The sequence below is a fragment of the Protopterus annectens genome, chromosome 10.part0 (genome assembly GCF_019279795.1).
Source record: "Protopterus annectens isolate FY-2018-M chromosome 10.part0, PAN1.0, whole genome shotgun sequence".
Classification (NCBI taxonomy): Eukaryota; Metazoa; Chordata; order Ceratodontiformes; family Protopteridae; genus Protopterus; species Protopterus annectens.
In genome coordinates, this window is record NC_056744.1 from 1384732237 (window position 1) to 1384757071 (window position 24835).

General features: G+C 42.4%; 1 protein-coding gene across 4 annotated transcripts in view; it reads right to left on the reverse strand.

Moving 5' to 3' along the window:
* Positions 1 to 24835, reverse strand: part of ZNHIT6 (zinc finger HIT-type containing 6) — a gene marked incomplete at its 5' end in the record, with an annotated part of 1270195 nt that overhangs the window by 35454 nt on the left and 1209906 nt on the right. For 3 of the 4 annotated variants that reach the window (XM_044086022.1, XM_044086023.1, XM_044086021.1), the window contains 1 exon segment: positions 17461 to 17535. In XM_044086022.1, coding sequence (XP_043941957.1) covers positions 17461 to 17535 — 75 coding nt within the window. 4 annotated transcript variants of the gene reach the window in all.

Genomic DNA, 24835 nt, shown 5'->3' on the forward strand with positions numbered 1-24835 from the left:
TGGGGAGGAAGGGCACATCTCCTTCCAAGAAAAAGGGCATCCACCTTCCAAACCAGAGGACCTGGGATTCTAGCACAAAACAGATGAAGTTGTCTGTTCGGAAGGGAGGCAAAAAGATCTATTTCAGGAGTACCCCACTGGTGGACAATGTCCAGAAACACATCCTGTGAAACATCCATTCATGGGATTGAGTTATGGACCTGCTCAGAGAATGTACTGCAACATTTTGACATGTAGGAATGTAAACTGCCTGAAGAGTCACTTGAGATTGGACAGCAAGTTCCCATACAAGGAGTGCCAACCGGTTAAGAAGATAGGACCTTGCCCTCCTCCCCCATCTGTTTACATACCACATCACTGTGGCATTGTCTGTAAACACTTTGAGAGGTCCTATGGAGAAGAGGGGATGAAAGGCCTGAAGAGCCAGCAGAAGAGTTCTCATTTCTTTGACAAGGATGTGTTCTTCCTGTTGATGAGGCACCCAGACCCCCTGTACCTTTAGGGAGCCAAATGCTGCTATCCCATCCCATGTATGAAGTATTTGTGAACAGCTCCTGAGAGGGAAGAGGGGGATGAAAAGGGAGCCCTGGATTGAGAGTCAACTGCTAAATCCACCACTGAAGTTCCTTCTTGAAACAAGGCAAAAGAGGAACTACATATCTAAGGGGAAAGGCATGTTGAAGCCAAACTGACTTCAGACATCACTGAAACTCTTCCATGTGGAGTTTGGCCAGAGGGAGTACAGGAATTGTGGCAGCCATGAACCCCAGAGCTCTCAGAAACTCCCTGGCTGTTAATGAAACCAGAGGAAGAAGGGATTATAAAAAGGAAATGACAGGGCCTTGGGAGGAGGCAGGGATGCCAGGATAAGCACAGACTGGATCCTGCACCCCAGAAATACATGATCCTGAGAGGGAGTCAGAAAGGACTTTTTGAAATGTATAGTGAACCCCAGGCTTTGCAGTACAGAAACAGCAAAATTGAGGTTTTGCAATAAGGTCTCTGTAGATGATGTGGGAACAAAGTCTGAAGGGACAACATTTGAAAAGAAGGAATCTTCAGAAATGTATTTAGATGAGAGAGGTCTAAAACTGGTCTCCAAGTACCCTCTTTCCTGAGTACAAGAAAAATTCCTAAGTAACCCCCCCCCCCCCGCACTGGGGAAACTAACTTCTTGAATAGTACCTTGAGTCAAGAGATCGTGAAGCATCTCTGTAAAGGAGGACAGCTGTTCCTGAGGGGGCTGAATAATTGGGTCTATATCAAATGCTCGAAAAGGCGTTGCAGTGAATGCCTCTTCATCGATACATACACAGCGAACGCACAAAACCACAAATGTGGACATCAGCGATTTCTTTCTCTGGGAAAGAAATCGCTTGGCCATCCCTGTAAGTTTGCCGTTTTCCCCACTGTCGTGCGATCTCAGAGTTGGTATATTTAGTTGGGGGGGGGCAAAAACCCCCACTTTATGTTTGTAATGATGTGTTTATGTTTTGATGCCTGTATCAGCGTTCGCGGTTTTGTGCACTCGTTGTGCATGCGTCGATGAAGAGCCGTTTGCTGAAACACCTCTTCTGTGATATGATATAGACCCGAATAAGTCCCATAAAAGGGGGAAGAGATTTCCGGACCATGAAATACCCTTAAGAAGATAATGCGTGCCATTATCCAGGCATCAGTGACAGATTATCTATATCATGTATATTGAAACTTATGAGGTTAACTAAATAGTATCTACTGTACCTACTGATTTTCATTATGGCATACATACACAAGTAAAATATAGATAATAGTTTTAATTATAAATATACATACAACAACAAATAGGATAGTTTTTTATTTGATTGTACAGTAGCTTTCGGTAGCAGCTGTTTTGTAGTCGGTAGTAGCATCAGATGAGCAAAGTACCCAGGGGTTATTGATGGTTTATTTTCACTTTTATTTTAATTCTGATTTATTGCATTCATTGCATGATGTGACATTAAAATTCTATCATTTACATTCATTAAATTTAACAACATGCTGGCTCATCAAATAAGTAACATCTACTATTTTTATATGTTTTTAATCAATCGGGTTCTCTTTCTGATTAATATAATGCTTTTGAGGAGTTTTAATATGTATTCAATGATATTTTGTATATTTTTCTATAGATAAGATGTGCGGGTATTTAAAGGGTAGTGATCGAGGGACGTTGTTTCCGCTTTTATTTCTCTTAGGAGTTTTCTGAGGAAGTTGGTGTATTGTAACTGACGAAAAGCTTGGGAGAAGCTTAAACCCAATAAATTTTGTTTGTTTTACATTTTGGCGACTTGGAGTTTTATTTTGGTGTTCTCGAGGGATGGAGAAGTTTCGTGCATCTCATCTCTTTCACAGACAATGTACAGAACCCAGGAGTCCTGAGTAATATTTAACCAAACAGGGAGGGAGAGAGAGAGAGAAAGGCAAACAGAAAGAGGAATGTGGCTAGGAAGAAGAGGAGAGTCACACAGCACCTGGTTTATCCATAAGAATATCTCATCACAGACCCAAAAGCAGCAGCCATAGAGGAAGCACTTGCTGCATCATAACTATATGTGATTGAATGATGCACCACCTGGGAGGAAGTCCCTAACAGGGAAAGAGCAGAAGTCTTCTCTTCAGACTCTGGAAGATCAGAAATTACCTGACAGGCCTGGGAAAGAAGAAGAGCCAACATGTACCTGGACATGCGCATCTGATAACTGACAGCCCTAAAAGCTAAAGTAGCAGAGGTATAAACCTTCTTCCCTAACCTTTCCATGGTTCTCCTATCTTTATCAGAGGGCAGTAACTTAGGAGACGGTAGCAATTGAGATGTAATGTCAGAAACCACAAACACCACCAAGGGATCAGCAGAAGAGCACTTGTAAAGAAATTTACAATCCTCAGGCACCTTAAAAAAATATATCAGTAGAAACAAAATTCTCCCAAAGCTGCGGTGAACTGTCTAAAATATAAATGCAGAAAAATGACGACAGTGAGTTCACCTGGGCTGGCGTCCTTGGAAATACAAGTTCATTAAAAATAAAATCCAAGTACAAAGAATGTACTAAAATCTCGATATCCGTTTAATGTGAATAAACAAAAACAACAAAGCGAAATAAAAAAACAGTATTAAAACTTAAAAGGCCGACTATAAAGAAAGAATGTACCTAAACTAAAAGTTCACATTGAGAACAACTATTGACGTACCCTAATTCATTTTTATTTTCTACAGTTTTTGAATGACTGTAAGTCATAGAAACTGATAATGAATAGGTCTTATTGCACATGGATTATACGGATTGACTAATGGTGTTTGATGGTTATCATTGTTTGATCCATATACTCCAGGATGTGAGTATCAACAAGATTCTAGATTCAAGTATTTGGCTGTATATGAACTTTTTAATCAACCTAGTATTTGGCACAGAATTGTTATGATGGAATTTATATATTCTAAGAGACAGAGATTGGCTGCCTGTGTGTGACAAGTCACCTTTCCCTTACAGATACGGAGAACACTGCAATTCTGGACCTTTGGGACAATCTGGCTTGACCTATTTCTGCACTCTAATTGAGATTCTTTTATAGAGATAATTCCAAGAATCATTGTAAGATTAACATTAATGATTTAATAACATCATTATAGAGTGCATATTAAGAAATCTGATTCTGGTTGTCGTTTTACTATCGGGACCTGAGATCAGACACATACTATAATTGACAAGTCACTGCTCCCTGACTGATATGGGGAACTCTATGATTATGTATACTTGAAACAACTATATCCAGTTTGATCAGTTCATATATTTAAATTGAGATTCTTATTATGGGCACAATCTTAAAAATCTTTATCAGGTTTACACAAGTTATTTAATAACATCTTTATAGAGTGCCTGCCAAGAAATCTGGTTTTGGATGTCATTCCATTTTTGGACTTTAGCTTAGACATGTATTATACCCTGTTTACATTTTCTGTTGAACCTGCATTTTTCCATTATGAAGGTAGACACGGAAGTTTATGCCGATGCATATGCAAATCAACCAAACTAAGATTGTCACATCATTGGAATAATTTCACCCATATCGAATGCTACTAGGCTCCAGGGATGTTTGGTCATATTTTATGCCCAAACTTACACTTTATGTTGTAACAGTATTTTTAAAATCATGACGGCAAAAAATAGAACACAATGCTTTCACTTAAGCAAATTAGGTGAAGCAACTATATGGATGACTGGTCTATAGTGCCTTTTCTCATCTATGGATTGGACGATCAATCCTTAAGACTTGCTGAACAACCGTGCTTGTTTTAATCAACGATTACAGTTTTTCTGAGAAGCCAACATCATGGGAAGAATTTCAATGATATATTTTTTAGATTTACGTAACAGACATAATAGTATCACAGCAGTCTGTCTGTTTAGAATTGTCATATCGGCTGCTGTTACATTTCTGAAATTCTGATTGGACACAACATATGCTTAATTTACATATTTTGAATTTGCATTCCAAATGGCAAAAAACGGAAGCGTTCAACTCCGTATATGTAAATTAAGTGGAACAGCTCTATGACTGATTGGTGCAAACTACTTTTCCTCTGTCCATGGATTGGAAGATTAATCATTGTTACACTATTTAAAATGAACATTAGTCCCACATTTTTATTACGATCTGAGGAAGATTTTTATTGAAAGCGCTTATCGTATGTGTGTATAGGGACTTTTATTTTGCTTTGTTGTTTTTGTTTATTCACATTAAACGGATATCGAGATTTTAGTACATTCTTTGTACTTGGATTTTATTTTTACTGAACTTGTATTTCCAAGGACGCCAGCCCAGGTGAACTCACTGTCGTTGTTTTTCTGCATTAAAAAAAATATCAGGTTTCTTCAGGGCAGGGAGTCAGAAGCCTTAGAAGCATTAGAAAAGGAATCCAACAAGACAGCCAAAACAAGAGGGACAACAGAAGGACTGAGAAAGTCCATCTGCAGGAGCTCATAATACCTTTTCTGTACTTCAGAATCCTGAGCACAATCGTATTTAAAAAACTCCATCATTCTAGAGATTGTGTCCCCAAAAGAAATTTCCTCAAAAGGAGTATCAGAACTAGTACATTCCTTTTCCTTAGACCCATAATCTAAAGGAGAAGGAATCTGACAGGACTAAGCAAGGGAGTCCTCATCTGAATCTACCTCCTCCTCAGAGGAATCCTGTTCCCCTTTTAAGGAGAGTAGAGGACCAAACATTACCAACTGCCTGTCTTTTCTAAATCCAGAGCTGGATTTGCCACAGCAGTTTTACAGGGCCTTATTGCTAGCCCTAATGCCCTTCCTTAGCTTTGGGAATCAACCCAAATGTGATGACTGCAACAGTGAAACATGAAGAACATAGTACAGTTGTGTACACTTACAATAAATGTAGATGTCCGAGTGTATTCACTGTTGGCCTGAATACCAGAGTCTTCAGATTTATGCATTGGATGCTGTCACTTCTTCTATGACGTCAGGTTGTTAGGGGTATAAAACATGCAGCCGATGCCATTACATCAGTTTTTCTTGCTCCATATGTCAGGTACCCCCACAATAGGAAGCAATTATATGGTATGGAACACCCCAGCAAAAAGCAAATACACATTATATAATATATGCCAAACAAGGAAGAAAGGTAAAAGTCAAGAGAAGTTAGGGGGGCTGGAGGGAGGGTAACCAGGACTGCAACAGTGAATACACTTGAACATCTACATTTATGGTAAGTGTACACAACTGTACTAAGTTCTTCATGTTTCACTGTTGCAGTCATCACATTTGGGTTGATTCCCAAAGTTAAGGAAGGGCGGAGGTAGTTAAAGAGCATTAGGGCTAGCAATAAGGCCCTGTAAAACTGCTGTGGCAAATCCAGCTCTGGATTTAGAAAAGACAGGCAGTTGGTAATGTTTGGTGAAAGTATGCACAGAGCTCCAGGTTGCAGCTTCCAGGATGTCCCTGGTAGGGACTCCTCTGAGAAATGCAGAAGAGGTAAATGTAGCCCTGGTGAAATGTGTTCTTATCCCCTGTGGGGTAGGTTTTCCATGGTGTTTGTAGCAGAAATGGATGCAGTGTGTTATCCATTTGGAAATGGTTTGCTTTGAAATGGCCTTCCCCTCTGCCCCTGCAGCAAAGCTCACTAGCAGCTGGTCAGATTTTCTGAGAGGCTTAGTCCTGTTCAAACAGAATCTAAGCTGTCTGTGTACGTCCAGAGAATGCAGTATCCTTTCCCCTTTATTCTGAGGATTACGGAAAAAAGTAGGCAAATGAAGGGACTGGTTTAGAGCCAAACTAGACACCATCTTGGGCATGAAGGATGGATTAGTCCTGAGGGAAACCCTGTCCGCATGGAAGATAATGAAGGGTTCCACTGCCATGAGGGCCTGCAGTTCAGACACTCTTCTTGCTGAAGTGATGGCTAGAAGTAAAGCTGTTTTCCAAGAAAGGAATTTCAACTCTGCTGTAGCAGCTGGTTTAAAGGGGGGAAGAGTGAGTTTTCAAATACAAAGTTAAGGTCCCAGGCTGGAGTGGGAGCCCTTCTGGGGAGTCTTAAATTTATGGCCCCTCTAAGGAATAGTTTTAGCAGGGGATGAGAGAAGAGGGGTGGGTCAGTATTATAATGTGCTGATATGGCAGAGGCATGAATCTTAAATGAAGATTACCTGGGCCAATGGAAAATACAGCCCAAACCGCAGAATCCTTTACAAACGCATTCTATGGACACCTACAGGAATGCATGGATCGTGCTATCCCAAAAAAACCAAGACTCACTCCTCCAAAGGCAGGAGACCTGTCTGGTGGACCCCAGCCATAAATAAGCTATACAACAGAAGGAGGAAGCTACTACATGATAGAGCAAAATCCCAAAAAGGGAAGGCATCTCTGATCAGCACTAGCAAGAAACTACGATCCCTCATAAAATTATCTAAGGCCAGCTTTGAAAGAAAAATTGCACAAGACGCTAAAGATAATCACAAAGCCTTCTTTACTTATGTCAGGTACCTGGGTGGCAACTCCCACATATGCTCTGAGTTAGTGCAAAATGACAAAAAATACACTGAACCCACAGACATTGCCAGCATCCTGGCAGACAGGTTCAGTGCAAACTTCTCCCCCCCTTCCCCCCCGCAAAAGAGCAAATGTCTATCCCAACAGTGTGTACCCTCCCTGACATCACAGATGCACAGGTGAAAGCAGCCATCTCCAAAGCAAAAAACACAGCATCAATGGGACCGGACGGTGTCCCGGGCTGCGTCTTACATGAGCTCCAAGAAGAACTGAACCCTCACATAAAGTCACTGTTCAATCTCAGCCTTACTACATGATATGTACCCAAGGAATGGCGTACAGCAACAGTGGTCCCACTCCACAAAAGTGGTGCCACAACGGATCCCGGAAACTATTGCTCTATAAGCCTGACTAGCCTGGTCTGCAAAGCCATGGAGCGTATCATCATGGAACTCATAAACAAAGACATTGGGAACCTCCAAACACTGGATCCTACCCAATTCGGCTTTGTTAAGGGCAGATCTTGCCTCTTGAACCTGGTGGACTTCTTTGAAACAGTCACCAAGGCCATAGATGAAGGGAAGGTAGTCCACACAGCCTACCTGGACCCTGCAAAAGCCTTCGACACAATACCCCACTCGGGCATCATAAATAAGCTCACCAGCTTAAATATCAACCCCTATGTCACAAGATGGGTTGCAAACTGGCTCAGGGATAGAACCCACATGGTCAGAATTGCAGGTGCCATGTCAGACTCTAAACCAGTTGCAAGTGGCATCCCACAAGGCTCAGTCCTGGGACCTCTCTTGTTTGGTATATATTTCTCTGAGGTACAGGCTAACACAGGAGGACTAAGGCTGACCAAGTTCGCAGATGACTGCAAACTGGGTGCCATAATCGACTCGCCGACTGACACAAGCATCCTCCCAAAGGGTCTCACAGAGACAGATAACTGGTGCCAGAGCCATGGCCTAAAGCTAAATGCCAAAAAGTGCATAGTTATCCCCTTTGGGAAAAACAAAGTGCCCACAAATTACCATATAGGTGGTAATCCATTAAGTACGGAAGTAGTAATTAGGGATTTGGGGACCCAAGTAGATAGCAATCTCTCCTTTGACAATCATGTTGCCAAAGTGGTTAGAAAGACCTTCTATATAGCCCACCTTATCACGAAAGGGTTCACATCTACATCAAGAGAGGTCATTGTGCCCCTCTACTCATCAGGCCCATAATTGAATACAATGCCCCATTTGGGATGTACCTTACCAGACACCTGCAGCAACTGGAAAGACCCCAAAAGTACCTCACGAAGAGGATCAAGGGACTCAAACAGATGCCCTACGAGGTTAGGCTAAAGAAACTCCAGCTCTACTCAGTTGCTTATCGCCTACTCAGAGGCGATCTGTGCCTGACGTATAAAGCCATGTCCAAACCAGAATTAATGGACGTGTTCCACCTCAGGAAATCCAAATCCCTTAGAGCTACATGCTCCAGGGACTTAAACCTCAGCACAGAAATACATAGGACATGCTGGAGGGACAGATTCATATCGCAGAGGCGCCCCTCACTCTGGAACAAAATCCCAATCCATGTTAGGCAGAGCCCCTCAATGACCCTCTTCAAGAGAAATCTTGACGAGTGCATGGGAGATCGTAGGTTTACCCTGGGATCTCTTCTGTGTCCCTACTAGACAAAGGCACAGTAAACTAACCTTAAAAGGGCTATCTTCTGTGACCTACTATACAGAGGCACAGTCAACTAATCTAAAAGGGTGGCAAAAGCCACACACACTCTGGCTAGGCTTATAAATGCCCTAGGGCAGATAGCCTAGTATCAACCTATGAACCTATGAAGAGAAAGATAGGCCCCTTGTGGAGCACTGCTGTTAAATAATCTAGAATATGAGGTAAGCTGGGCACTGTTGTGCCCATCCCCTGAGCCTGGCTCCAGGAACAGTATCCTTTCCACTTTTCTGAATAGGATTTTCTAGTACTAGGCCTCCTTGCTTCAAGAATGACATCCAGCACCTGCTTACTGAAGGTTGCTGGAGGTGAGATCAGAGAATTAGTCAGGTTGCAAGGTTCAGAGTTTGAAGTTGAGGGTGCAGAATCTGGCCCACCTGCTAGAACAACAGGGAAGGGGTCTGAGGCAGGTGCCAAGGTTGTAGCACTGTCAGACTGCGCAAAAGGAGGTACCAGTGCTGGCATGGCCAGTCTGGTGCAATAAGTATTGTCCTTGGCTTGTTGTGTTTGATCTTTAGTAGAACCTTCAAGAGGAGAGGCAGAGGGGGAAAGGCATAAACTGAGAAGCTTTCCCATGTAAAGGACAGAGCATCCACTTTCCAAGCTTGACTGTGGGGAGTTCTGGTGCAGAATTTGTTCAACTGGTAGTTCACAGGGGAGGCAAACAGGTCTACCTCTGGAGTTCCCCATTTGTTCCTCAAGAGCTTGAATATTTTGGGTTCCAGTTTCCATTCGTGTGGGTCCATGAGATTTCTGCTTAAGTCATCTGCCAGTGAATTTAGTTTGCCTGGCAGGAATTGAGCTTGTAGGTTCACTTGGTAGCTCAAGGCTGTGTTCCACAGAGCCATGGCTAGTCTGCAGAGTGGGTAGGAATGGGTTCCCCCCTGCTTGTTTTTGTACCACATAACTGTGGTGTTGTTTGTCTTTACCAATAGTTGTCCTGGATGAATAAGGTCTCTGAAGGCTGTCAGAGCATTCGGTACAGCTAACATTTCTTTTTGACTGATATGCAGGTGCATCTGTTTTGGGTTCCATTTGCCCTGAATGCACTGCCCTGCCATGTGAGCCCTCCATGCATAGTCTGATGCATCTGTTGTTAGGGTTTGGGTGGCAGAGAGTAGAGTGAAAGGGAGTCCCTTGTTGTGGTAGCAGACCTCTGCCCACACTGGAACTCTGCCCTTAGACAAGGGATAAAATGAATTGTTTCCAGGTCCTGAGAATGTTGACACCATAGGCTTTTTAGGTTCCATTAAAGTTTCCTCATATGCAGTCTTGCATATGGAATTAACAGAATGCAAGAGGTCATGAACCCCAGGGCTTGCAGGATTTTCCTTGCAGATAGCTGGGCTTTTGTGGGCAGTAGTCTGAAGTAGGATGTCAAATAGACTTGTTTCTCTGGAGTGAGGAATGCCATCTGGGAAGTTGTGTTCAAGCTTGCACCCAGGAATACAATCTGTTGGCAGGGTAATCCCACCCAGTTCGGGTTTGTAAAAGGCAGATCATGTCTCCTAAACATGATAGACTTCTTTGAAGCAGTCACCAAAGCTGTAGACAAGGGTAAGTTGGTTCACACAGCCTATCTAGATCTTGCCAAGGCTTTTGACACCATCCCCCACTCTGGAATTATAGATAAACTCACTAAACTAGGTATAAATCCCTATGTCACAAGATGGGTTGCCAACTGGCTCACTGACAGAACCCACACTGTGAAAGTAGCAGACTCCAAATCCGACTTCAGACCAGTGACAAGTGGAGTACCACAGGGTTCAGTCCTGGGTCCTCTCCTGTTTGGTATCTACTTCTCTGAAGTACAGGCTACCACAGAAGGTCTTTGGCTAACGAAGTTCACAGATGACTGCAAACTAGGAACCATAATCGAAACTCCTAACGATGTGGACATCCTACAAAAGGGCCTCACTGAGGCAGATGCCTGATGTCAAAGCCATGGCCTCAAGCTCAATGCCAAAAAGTGCACTGTCATCCCCTTTGGTAAAAACTCTGTACCCATGAACTACAACATAGGCGGTAGTATACTTAACACTGAAAGTGTGATAAGAGACCTTGGGACACAGGTGGACAGTAGTCTCTCCTTTGATAATCACATTGCCACAGTAGTCAGGAAATCCTTCTACGTGGCACACCTCATTACAAAAGGTTTCTCATCCAGAAAAAAAGAGGTCACTGTTCCCCTCTACTCATCACTCATTAGACCCATTATAGAGTACAATGTACCTTTTGGTATGTACCTCACAAGACATCTACAACAACTGGAAAGGCCGCAGAAATACCTCACAAAAGAAGATTACCGGCCTCAAACAGATGCCCTATGCAGACTGTCTCAAAAAACTCCAGCTTTACTCCGTCGCATATCGCCTACTCAGAGGTGATCTCTGCCTAATGTCAAACCCAGAGCTGTTGGACATGCTCCACTTAAAGAAATCCCAATCCCTCCGAGCTACACGCTCTAGGGACCTAAACCTTGTCACCACATTAAAAAGAACATGCCGGAAGGATAGATTCCTGTCCCAGAGACTTCCCATACTCTGGAATAAGCTACTTATCTATATCAAACAAAGCTCCTAATTAGCACTCTTCAAGAAAAATCTTGATGATTGGATGGGAAATAGGAAATTCACCCCGGGGATCACCTCTGTGGCTCTGCTCAACAGTGGCCCAGGAAAATAATTTTCTTGGGTGGCAAAAGCCAGGGTACCTTTTTGGCTGGGCTTGTATAGGCCCCAGGGCAAATAGCCTAGTACCTACCTATGAACCTATGAATAGTTGTGATTTCTTCTCGTTGATGGTATACCCCATTGAAGTTAGAAGTCTCTCTACAAATGCCAGGTGCTGTAATGGCAAGTCCTGACTCTCTGCCTGAATCAGGCAATCATCCAAATATGGGTAAATCTGAATATTTCTCTACCTGCAAAATGCAATGGCAGGAGCTAGACACTTTGTAATACTCTCGGTGCAGTAGATAAGCCAAAGGGCAGAGCAGAGAACTGATAGTGCATGGAGCCTGCCCTGAAGCGTAGAAATTTTCTGCAAGATTCCCTTATTGGGATGTGCAGGTAAGCTTCTTTTAAGTCTAGGGTTGCCAGCCAGGCATCCTTGGCTAGCATAGGAAGAAGCTGCTGAAGAGTTAGCATTCTGAATTTTGGAACCACCAGAAAGGTGTTGAGAATAGAAAGGTCCAGGATAGGACGCCAGGAGTTTTCTTTTCTGGGAACCAGGAACAGTCTTGAATAAAAACCTTGTCCCCTTTGTTCTGCTGGAACAGGTTGAATAGCCCTGATACTGAGGAGAGAGAGAGAGCACTTGTTTTTGGGCCTACGCCCACTGGTCTGGGGAAGGTCTGGCAATCCACTTGGGGTTGGGAGTGAGTGGAAGTGGAATCTCTATCCTAGGGAAACTATGTTTAAAACCCATTTGTCTTGGGTAATGAGTTCCCAGTTTTTTGCATACAGGGCGAGCTTTCCTCCTAAGGGAGCAAGTAGTTGAGCAAGGATTGGTAGGGGTAAGGATAAGTCAATGTGCCATTTTTCCATAGGGGGGAAGCTTACTACTCCCTGTTTCGGAAGTGGGGGCCCCCCACTGCTTAGATCTGTGCATAGCCTGAGACTGAAGTCTTGGTGGTCTGCTGCTCCTGGGTTTGGACTAAGAAGGCCTGGAAGGGACTGGAAATGACCAGTTCTTTGAAGGCCAATGCCTACTGAATCTAGGTGGCTGTACTTCTAAGAAATCGTTAACAGTTTGCATAGATTTAGCTTTTTCCGCCATCCTTTTGAAGACTACTTCTGCTTTGTTGCCAAAAAGGCACTCTTGGTGTAAGGGTGCATCCAGTAATTTAGCTTTAACATGATCTGGCAAATTTTGTTCCTTAAGCCAAGCATGCCTTCTAAGTACAGACCCAGTGACAGCAGCCCTACAAGATGCTTCTAAAGCATCAAAACCACATTGCAAAGTATGTTTACCTACTTGGTCAGCAGAATGCATTAACTCTTGTAAATCTTTGTGTTCAGCAGAGTCAGGAATCAACATCATTTTCTGTTTAATTAAGCCCATAATATGCTGCTGATACTTTAACATATGAAACTGGCAATTTAAAGCCCTAATGGCCAAAGTGGCAGAAGTATATACCCATCTGTCTAAAGCTCTAGAATCCCTATCAGAAGGGGTAGGATTTTTGGCAGTAGTAGCCTTAATACCTTTTGGTTCTTGGGAAATGGTCTCTGGATCCGCAGTAGGATTCTTGAAAAGGAATTTGTGAGAGTCAGGTACTCTGTAGTACCTGTCAGGTTTCCTGGGAGCTGGAGGGAAAGTGTCTGGGGTATGGCTAGATTCCAAGAAAACATCATCTACAATCTCCAGAACATGAGGGATAGCTAGAGGCCTGTGTTGAGGCAGGTTTAAAAATTCCCTAAGTCTCTTTTTGGATTGAGAATAGTCCTGGCTTTCCCAGCGGAAATGCAAGGTTTCACCAAAAGAAAAATCTTCTGGAGGGGAAGCAGAGGGAATGGAATCCTCTGCATCAGAATCCTCATAAGTAGATGAGGGTAAATCCTGGTAGTCAGGAACAGAGATATCGGATTCCTGAGCAGAAGAATCAGAAAGAAAATCAGTTCTAGGTCTTTTAGAGGGGGAAGCCATTTTAATCATTTGTTTTTGAGGCATATGGGCCAGAGAATGTGTTTTGGTCATCAGTTTTCTAGGCTTAGGGCGAGCCTTAGGCCTGAGGAATTCAGTATTTTTAGCTTGAAACGAAGTCGTTGGTTTGATATGAAAATCGGTAGGCCTGAATACACCCTCAGAAGCCGGTGCCTGCACAGCGGCTCCGGACCCATCCAAGGTAGAGACATCCACATGTTCCATACTCGAAGAAGCATCTCGCGGCATACCGGACTCCGAATGGGTCTCAGTAGAGGTCTGCAAATCTGTAGTAGCGGGTATCAGGGGCTGCGAAAGCTCCTCACTGAGTACCGGCAGACTGGCAACTAGCTTATCAGAAGTGTCGTCGACAGTTTTGGATCTATGTGGTCTGTCTCTGACTTTATCCTTACGTTTTTTTTGGAGATCGGCAGTCGGATGGCTTAACGAGGCAATTTCTGAGTACGGAGATCAAGAACGAAAGTATTTAGCTACAAAAGTAGCCCAACGATGAATAGTTTGGGCGTTGAACAAGGTACAAAACCGACAGCGAGGGACGTTATGGTCAGGGCCTAAACAGGTGACGCAGTAAGAATGAAAATCTCTATGAGGTATTTGCTTTCCACAAGAAAGACAATTGTTAATTTTTTCTGACATCGATTACAGCAAGAAAAAAGGATCCCCAATGAGGTACTTATCTTTTTGAAGACTTCAGGTCTGAAACTCGAAAACGAAAATTTCAGGAGTCGGCCTACCGTTTGTGAAGTGCTTCTGCTTCGGGCACCGCACGGCAAGAAAGACTGATGTAATGGCGTTAGCTGCATGTTTTATACCCCTGATGACCTGACATCATGGAAGAAGCAACAGCATCCAATGCACAAATCCGAAGACTCTGTTTGTCAGGCTGGCTGAGGGCTACCTGCAGGCAGATAACCCAAATGTTATGACTGCAACAGTGAAACATGAAGAACATCTCCCTGTGGAGGTTTTAAAGCTACCAAAGCATTAAACCACCCCTGAGTGAAATTTTGCCATTCACTCTGTGGATCCATAGCAGTTGGAGTAATATGTATAGTTGTCTGCTTTTTCTTTAAGGGGACGTCCGCCTTATGAAATGTAGAATACTCCGTCCCTGGATGGCATTCAATAATTGTAGTAGTGACGTCATCTCTGACCAAAATTTGACAGACACCGTAGGCCCCTTGGAAATAATCGGCCACAGCTCTCCTTAAATGTCCAATGTGGACAACTACAAGGATTCCAAGGACATGCCTAAGGTCGGATCCCCGATGGCCTCCAAACCAGCCATGGATGAAGAATCCAATAATGAAGCTGGGTGAACCTCCAGGCTTTCACCCACCTCAGGAGAGATGCCCGGCACAGGCTGTACAGCAGAAGAATCCAGCCTAGATTTCTTGGCCTTCTTCATGGACGGCTGCTCCGCGGAGCAGGAAGTTCCTTCCATTGTATCTTTAGCTAAGAGCGTAAGACGTTGATTCTCCAGATACAAAGCCAAAGAAGAAAGCCTACTCTGGAGGGTCTTAGGAACAAAGGCCTGACAGACTGAGCAGGATGTAGAGTCATGGGAAGCACAGAGGCAAAACAAGCACTGCTCATGAAGGTCTTTATGGGGAATCTGTCTTTCACACTGGCATTTACCCTTCTTGGATGACATGAAACCCCACAAGCAATAAAAAAATAAGATCCAATAAACCCCAATGGGGCACTTATTTGTAACGGCCTGGCAAACCGGCAACAGAACAGGTGTTCAGACCAACGATCAACAGATGGCATTCAAACTGGTGGCAACGAAGTTCTTAGGATGGTATGTCTGGATGTCACTTTATGCTCTACACTACACGAGGAACATATATATGACGTACGGCACCACAACATGGTTTCTGGCCTGATTAGAGCACCACAACTGGTCTCTGGGTGGTCCAGATGAAATCTTAAAAACAAACACAGAGAAAATACAAAGACACCATTACTGGAGACCTTTCTGATGACCTCACTAAAGACTTTGACCAATCTGATCACCCACTTCTCCTAAACTGTCTTACAGGCATAGGGATCAGCTCAGATAGCACCCCTGGTTCAGTACCTTCCTTACAAACAGACATTTCAGAGTTAAAAATAGATATAGCCCAATCAGAGGCAGACAACCTAATCAATAAAGTCCAACTATGATCCATTCTCGGATCATTGTTCTCTATGTTTATTAACAAACTCCCTTTCACCTCCCCACAACTATCTCTAATTAATTATATGTTGATGAGAAGATTATCTACAGGTCTAGCCATTCAGATTCCATAATCTAATCCCATCTTCAAAATGACTTACTCCTACTGCAGCAATGAATTACCCATCATAACATTTTACTGAACCAATCAAATACAAAAACAATGCTTTCTGGTATTCCCCACAGATTGTTACATTCTCCAAACAACTTTCTGATTACTGACTTAAACAACTCAACATGAAACCATCACTTCCTTTTAATATCTTTGCCCCTGGCTTGATCAATCTCTTAACTTCCAAACTCACAAAAAATGCATTCAAAAATAAGCTACGTTTTCTTCATTTCAAAAATAAGCTCTCTTCTTTTCTGAACTAAAACAGTGTCACCCTTTTTCTTAGGTGCTGCCAGACAAGCTGTACATAGAGCTGTCCTACTCTACCAATTGAAGTAAGACCTCCCAATTATCATCTGGGCATTAAAAAACACTCGGCAAACCATTTTCTAACTCCATTTGTAAGTTTGTTACAAATTCAACTGCTCAAGAACATCACTATTAGCAAGGCAAAATGGATACCCATCAAAAAACAAAAAAGAACCAACCTTCTACTAGGATTCTAACTCTTCAAATTACTGAAGCTAGAAACTTGCTTCCCAACTCCATGAAAAAATTCCTTTGTAATCAACAAACTCTCTTTCTCTACTCCAAAAACACTTCCATTGCATAAAAATGCATTCTTCACAACAGCCTCTACTCTTTGGCAATATTTTCTTTCACATCTCATAGAAATATCAGATTAGTCCAAATTCAGACTTCAGCTTAAACACTTACCTTCAGACCTAAGCCAAATGCACTTTCGTCACTAATGGTTACATCACATAACTCACTTATAACTTTTGCCTTTTTTGTTTACACTCAACTACTGCAGCACAATATACTTAGTTCTCATCAAAACCACTTGTACAAAATGTGATTTTTTTTTTTTTTTTTTTTTGCTACGTCTTCATAATTTTTTTATTGTTGCTTCCCTTACAGTAAAATATGAATGCATTTTACACAGGTTCTACCTGCAATGGGTAATTCCTGAATAGTGAACTGAACTATCCCTGTACATAAATTATAAAAGGAATCAGTCTTTTAGGTGAGCAATGTTTTATAGCTCACAGCAGATTAACTGGACAGTGTCCTCCAGCCATCAAATTCACTTTTTCAGGAGCTGGATGGTGTATAACCAACTGCCATTCCATATCAGTCACAAAGTATATACTTACTATTACACTCACAATAACAGGAGAACATGACACAGACTACTTTATTTGGGAGTTTTGTTTAGACTGAGGATTGAAGAGAGAGAGAACAATGCAAGCCTAACGAGATCAATCACATCTGCTGCACTGAATTTTCTGAAATGTGAGAATAAAAAAAAAACCATACCTTGTAACAATGCCATTTATTCAGCAACAACTATTTATAAGCATGGATATAAATACCGTGATGATGCATTTGCTTAGAAAAAGCGTGAAATGACAAACATGAGAGTTAAAATACCAAATGAAAACAGGCTAGATCTGTTTTTAATTTGCGATAGATTCTGACTTGCTGCAACAGAGTGTTTCTCATGCAAGTGTCATCACAACACACGCACAAGTCAGAAGTGAAAGCTCACAAACATGTTCACACTAAGACTTTTTTTCAGCATTTGGAAAAATTAGTGAGTGGAAGTGTACATGCTGTCTTACTGGGCCAAGAATAAAAAAATGCACTGAAATACCAAAAGCAGACTGTATTCCTTACCTTTTCCATGTGATTCTTTTATACTAGATAGTGGCACAGAATGATCTGGACAATTCTCGATGGGAGCTGGAAATCCTAGTGATAATGTAAAAATGGCAAACTCTAACATGGCATCCAAATATTAATGTAGCATCACTGCATTTCTTACAACTGAACAGAAATATAGAAGGATGTGATATAAATATGCAATGGAAAATAAAACAGTACAGTTTAGTAATTTTAAGCAGAAAGTGGTAACATAGACACATCCACTAATGCTGATGACTAAGATGTACATCTTGGACTGCAGCTCAGGTGACCAGATTTCAAATAGCTATTTGGGTACAACAACACTGTCAGGGAGGACTGGGGGAGGGAGGAGTGTAGTTGGCTGCACACACTAATAATCCTCACAACAAGAGTAGTAATGCAGAGGGGTGGCCTGGGGTAGGGGTAGGTATTAGACTGAATAACCCATGCATGAGTGGTAGCTTTCATAGAGAGTTTGCAAAGGAGAGCACTCGGAAGAGGAAAGCACTGTGAGTTACTGAACATTGCAGTTCATTTGTTCCTGTGTCCAAAGAGTGGGAATAGACATTTCAAAAATGCTCTCACTGCGACAATGCAGGTGGGAGCACAAAGCACCCTCATGCCTGCCAGAATGATGGCTCCTTCGGACAGCTCTTGCCTCTGCTCTGGATGGAATTCCAGAGCAGAGGAATGAATTGGCATTCCCTGTTCGAGACAAGATTTTATGACTGTCAAATATGGAGGGCAAAAATAACTAAAATATGCACCTACATATACTGAAAGTTTTCAAACACAACAGGAGTAAAGAATCCAAGGTTACAAATGGGCTCGGAATATGAATCCTTAAAATGGTATCCTGATTTTTTTTTTTTTACTATAAATACAATGAAAAGTAAGGAAAAGAAATTGTTTTAAGAACATTTCTAAAACAAAGACGCTTTGCTTTCCTTGAAATGGAAAGTACAGCTGTGTAAGTAAACTTACCATAACGTTAGATGTTCACATGATCATTGCTTGAAGTAGCTTTAGCTACGTGGGTTATATCCTGGCAAAGATTAGCAGTTTGAGCTGAGATGCCTAAAAACACAGGTTTGAGCCCAGGAACTTCACAGTTTTCATTCCAACTATGACAGGAAGGTTGAAGAAACCTGAGATGATATATCTAGGATTAAAATTAAATAAATAATATATATATATATATATATATATATATATATATATATATATATAAACACACACACACACCCTGGCATAATAAAAAAACAAAGAGGGGAACAGGAAGAAGGTAGAGGCTACTGCAGTAGTGATCACTCTATCATCTACTGATATAGCAAGTTTACTTAAACAACTATACGGGTAGATTACCCTAACTTACTACATTTGGCAGGTGGAAGGGGAAGGGTCCAACAGCCCCTGGAGAATGGTCCTAGCAAAGTCTGATTTAGACCTAGAGAAGGAATCAATTTTCTAGTGCTTTGTAAAGGTATGCACAGAGGGCAGAGTTGCTGCTTCTAGAATACAACCCTTTCCAAAACGCCATAGAAGAAGCTAAGGCCCCTTGACCCTGCCTGGAATAGTTTTGTTGCAGTAAGAATGACAAAAGGCAATAGCTTGAGACAACTATTTGGAAATAGTCTGTTTTGATACAGGCTGCCCACTCTTCTTACCTTCATAAGAAATTAACAACTGAACCAACTATCTGACAGATTTTCTTTGGGCATGATAGTATCAGAGTTGTCTGTGGACATTCAAGGTATGGACTATCCTTTCTCCTTTATTTTTAGATTTAGGAAAGAAAATACAGAGAATGACAAAGTAAACTTGGATACCACTTTAGACATAAAAGGAGTAATAGTTCTCAAAGAAACCCTGTGTTCTGTGTAAAATGAGATAGGGTTGACTCACCATAAGCACCTGCAACAAAGATGTTCTTCTTGCAGAGATCAGAGCAAACAGGAAAACAGTTTTCCATAAGAACTCTCAGTCAGACAGATGAGCTGGTTCAAACGGAGTTAAGTGTTAGCTTCTCTAAAACCAAATTAAGATCTCAAGGAATTGTCCTCTATTATTTGAAGTCTCTTATGCAATACCTCTTACAAAAACATTTTGACAAAGGCATGCCTTGAAACAAAGGGATCTATGGGCAGACATGCTAAAATGTCTGACAAATGAATCTTGACAAAGGAGTAAGACAGGCCACAGGAAAGTAACTGACACAAATATTGTAAAACCAGAGAAACACCAGCCCTGAATGGATGCTAGTTATGCTGCTGGCACAAGAAGAAAACCTTTAATATTTGTTAATATATTACTTTAAAGTAGCAGGCTTTCTCGTCTCCATTAATACCTGCTGTACGTCCTCAGTAAACAGGTGCTAAAGAGAATTAAGATCCTATCAGGCAGGCAGTCGAAGTTGATTGTGGTTGGAATGTATAAAACATCCCTGGGGTTGGAGTGTATAAAACATCCCTGTTTTTGTGCAAGTACATCCATTCTGTGAGGAATCTTGAGGTAATTGCTCCTGGCCATTTCCAAAAAAGGGAAGTACAGTTGTGTACACTTACCATAAATGTAGATGTTTGAGTGTATTCACTGTTGCAGTCCTTACAAATGGGTTGCAGTCCTTACAAATGGGGTTATCCTGCTCCCGGTAGCCTGCAGTCGGCCAGAATACCAAAGTCTTGGTATATGACGTCAGCTGCCTCCGGATTAAGCCTGACGCCAGGATGTCAGATATAAAGGCAGGCCGCCAACCTCATTTCCTCAGTTTTCCTTGCCATAACTGTCAGGAGCCCCCCCCCAAAATAAGACCAGGTAAAGAAAATCTAGTCTGTGCCCTAGGAAAAAAATGGGGATAGAAGGGGGGGAAACCAGGACTGCAACAGTGAATACACTCGAACATCTACATTTATGGTAAGTGTACACATCTGTACTATGTTCATCGTGTTTCACTGTTGCAGTCCTTACAAATGGGTTGATTCCCAAAGCCCAGGAAAAAAACAAAAAGGGAGGAGGAACACCACTGATTAATGGTTGGGAAGAATGCCCTGCTGCAGTGGCAAAACCAGCCCTGGACTTAGAAAACAAGGGCAAATTGTAATGTTTGGTGAAAGTGTGGACAGAGGTCCAGGTAGCTGCTTCCAGGATGTCCTTAGTAGGTACACCTCTAAGACAAGTTGCTGAGGTAGAAGTAGCTCTAGTAGAATGGGACCTAATGACCTGAGGAGGAACCTTGCCATGCAGTACGTAACAAAAATGAATACAATGAGCAATCAACTTAGAAATAGTATGTTTAGAAATAGCTTTGCCCTGGGCTCCACGAGCAAAACTGACCAACAACTGATCTGACTTTCAGAAAGGTTTAGTCCTATCCAGGTAAAATCTAAGTTGCCTATGCACATCCAGAGAATGTAGTAACTTTTCTCCTCTATTCTGAGGATTAGGAAAGAAGGTAGGCAGGTGGACAGACTGGTTAAGAGTCAGGCTAGAAACTACCTTAGGCATAGAAGAAGGATTAGTCCGAAGAGAAACCCGATCCACATGGAAAGTGATCTTCTAGCTGAAGTAATGGCCAAAAGAAATGTAGTTTTCCAGGAGAGAAACTGCAAATCTGCTGAGGCAGCAGGCTCAAAGGGAGGCAGAGTAAGTTTCTCAAGCACAAAATTAAGATCCCAAGCAGGAGTAGGCACCCTTCTGGGAGGCTTTAAAATGCTAACTCCCCTGAGGAACTGTTTCATCAGGGGATGAGAGAAAATGGGTTGTTCAAAGGAACAGTGAGCAGAAACAGCTGAAGCATGAATCTTGATAGAAGGGAAGGAAAGTCTGCCATTAAGTAAACCTGCCAGGTAATCAAGAATTAGAGGAAGAGTAGGTTGAGATGGATCTTCTCCTCTAGTCTGCATCCAAACGGAGAATCTTTTCCACTTATCTGCATGAGATTTCCTAGTACTAGGCCTCCTGGCCTCATGAAGGACCTCAACTACCTGTTGAAAAAGGTTTAAATTATGAGCCAGGCAGTCAAATGCAGAGTCTGAAGGTGAGGATGCAGAATCTTTCCTCCATCCTGAGCCAAGAGATTTGGTATCAGGGGAAGGTGTCAAGCCCGAGACTGGGAGAGACTGCGAAGAAGTGAATACCAATGCTGCCTGGGCCAGTCTGGAGCTATGATGATGGCCCTTGGTTTTTCGTCCCTTATCTTTAACAACACTCTGGGAAGAAGAGGCAGAGGAGGGAATGCATAGATCTATAGCTGTGTCCAGGGGAAGGACAGAACATCCACTTTCCAAGCTTTGTCACGATGATCCCTAGTGCAAAAGGTTGGAAGAAGGTGATTGGTCAGAGAAGAAAGGAGATCCACCTGAGGAGTGCCCCAACCTTGAATGATGCGATAGAAGATGGTCTTGTTTAGTTGCCACTCGTGAGGATCCAGGACCTGCCTGCTCAATTGGTCAGCCAATGTGTTGAGCCTTCCTGGAATAAACTGGGCTATCAGATGAATGCCCAAAGAAGCTGTCATGGACCATAGTCTCATGCTTTGTCTGCACAGGGGTTAAGAGTGAGTCCCTCCCTGCTTGTTGATGTACCATGACTGTAGTGTTGTCTTTCCTGACTAGAAGAGTACCAGGAGAGAGAAGATGTTTGAAAGCCATCAAGGCCTGCTGAGCTGCCATAATTTCCTTCAGATTTATGTGCAGTTGAGCTTGTTGATAGGTCCAAGTTCCCTGAATGCATGTGCCCTCTAGATGTGCTCCCCAAGCATAGTCCAAGGCATCTGTGGTGAGAGTCTGGCTGGCAGGAGGTGGGCAGAAAGGTAGGCCTTTGTTCTGTGCACAGGCCGTTGCACGCCAAAGGAACTCCGTCTGCAGGCACGGAACCAGAGGAAGAATCAAGTCTAAATCCTGAGTGTGTTGACACCAAAGGTTTTTGAGGTACCATTGCATTTTCCTCATATGCAGTCTTGCATATGAAATCATTAGAATACATGAAGCCATGAACCCCAGGGCTTGCAGGAATTGCCTTGCAGAGAGCTGGGTCATGCTTGCCAAGTCCTTGAAGTAATTCGAAAGATCCATCCGTTTCTTTTGAGGGAGGGATACCATCTGGGCGGCTGTGTTTAGACTCGCTCCCAGGAATACAATCTCCCTGGAAGGTACCAATTTTGACTTCTTTTCGTTGACTGTGTAACCCAAAGAGGTGAGAAGGTTCTTTTCAAAGTCCAAATCCTTTAGAAGTTGCTTGACTAAGGCAATCATCCAAGTAAAGTAAATTTGAATGTTTCTTTGCCTGCAAAAGGCAATGACTGGAGCTAGACATTTTGTAAAAACTCTGGGAGCAGTAGATAAGCCAAAGGGCAGTGCAGAGAATTGGAAGTGCCTGTTCTCTGCTCTGAAATGAGGGAACTGTCTGCAGCTTTCTCTTATACGGTTGTGCAAGTAAGCTTCTTTTAGGTCCAAAGTCACCAGCCAGGAATTCTTGGCCAGCATTGGCAGCAACTGCTGAAGGGTGAGCATTTTGAATTTGGGAATCACCAGAAAGGTGTTTAGAATGGACAAATCCAGAATAGGGTGCCAGGTGCCCCCTTTATTGGGAACCAGGAAAAGTCTTGAGTAAAAACCCTGGCCTATCTGTAGTGCGGGAACTGGCTCTATTGCTCCCAGGTTTAGCAAGGAAGAAACTTGTTTTTCTGCTTCTGCCCTTTGAAGTGGGGGAATATCTGGGAATCCTTGGGAGGACTGGGAAGATGTGAAAGGAGAATTTGTAGCCTTGGGATACTATTTTTAGCACCCCATCTGTCATCCATGATAGTGTGCCAGACATCTGCAAAAATGGCTAACCTTACCCCCAAAGGAAACCCTGGGCCCGCAAAGGCAAGCAGGGGAAAGCCAGAATCATTGTGAATGTTTGCTTTGGAAAGTCTGCTTAGAACCTCCAGATTTAGAAGATGAAGCCTGCCAGTGTTTAGCCTTGTGAGGGTTGGAAGTCTGTCCCCTGGAAGACCTGTAGCACCTGGATCTAGTACGACCCTGTTTACTAGGGTCAGGAAAAGTCCAACTCTTAGAAGGGTAATGCCTGCTAAAATGAGGAGGGTGAACTTGCAGAAAGTCCTTAACAGTTTGCATAGCCTTATCCTCCAGCTTCTTACACCTCTTCTGCTTTGCTTCCAAAAAGATTGTCCTTATGCAAAGGCACGTCTAGTAATTTAGACTTTACAGGTTCAGAAAGGGGCTGTTCCCTGAGCCAAGCATGTCTTCTGATAACATAACCAATGGCTGCTGCTCTGCAAGAAGCCTGCAAAGTGTCAAAACTACAATGTAGAGAATGTTTAGTAACCAGAGTGGCAGAATTCAATAAGTCTTGCATGTCTTTATTCTCCATCAGGGAAGGAACACCAGCAATTGTAGCCTTGATAGCCTCCACAGTATGCTGCTGATACTTAAGCATATGAAAGAGACAATTAACAGACCTAACAGCCAGAGTGGAAGAAGTATAAACCTTTTTACCCCTCCTATCTAAGCCCCTAGATTCCCTGTCAGAAGGAACAGGATTTTTAGCAGCCATGGCTTTAACACCCTTAGAGCCCTGAGAAATAATCTCTGGATCAGCAGTAGGATTCTTGAAAAGGAACTGATGAGAATCAGGAACTCTATAATACCTGTCAGGCTTTCTGGGAGCAGGAGGAACAGAATTAGGAGTCAAAGAATTCTCCATGAAAACATCAACAACTTCCAAAACCGGAGGAATAGCCAAAGGCTTATGCTGAGGCAAATCCAAGAACTCCCAAATCCACTTCTTAGACTGAGGGAAATCCTGACTTTCTCATCTAAAATGCTCCCTGAGGGTATTCAGGGTATCCCCAAAAGAGAAATCTTATGGGGGGTAGGCAGAAGGGATGGAGTCTTCAGCACCAGAGTCCTCAAAACCAGAAAAAAGCTGATAATGTCTTTTTTCCCTCAAAATTTCTTTATTGCAGTTTTTAAGATTACAACATATAAAGACATTATACAATAAGATACACACACAACATACAACAAAACATAACATTCTATACACAATATATACAAAGAAGTCACTTAAAAAAATCCAGTTTTTGTACTAACCACATATTCTGCAGTGATAAGAAGAATAAAACAGTACCATTAGTTGTTTATTACATATACTAGGGAAAGTCAAACTAACACCTCTTTATATAGGGTCTGTGTTTTTTTTAATCAACTTATCTACGCAAATATTTATAAAATGACAACGTTAAAAAGGTTCTAAGTATATATCCTTATTGATTGTCTTACATATATTCATATTTCACTTTTAGATTTAATATTTTTACCTCTTGAGAATTAAATCTAATAAGTATTCCCAATACTCTTGG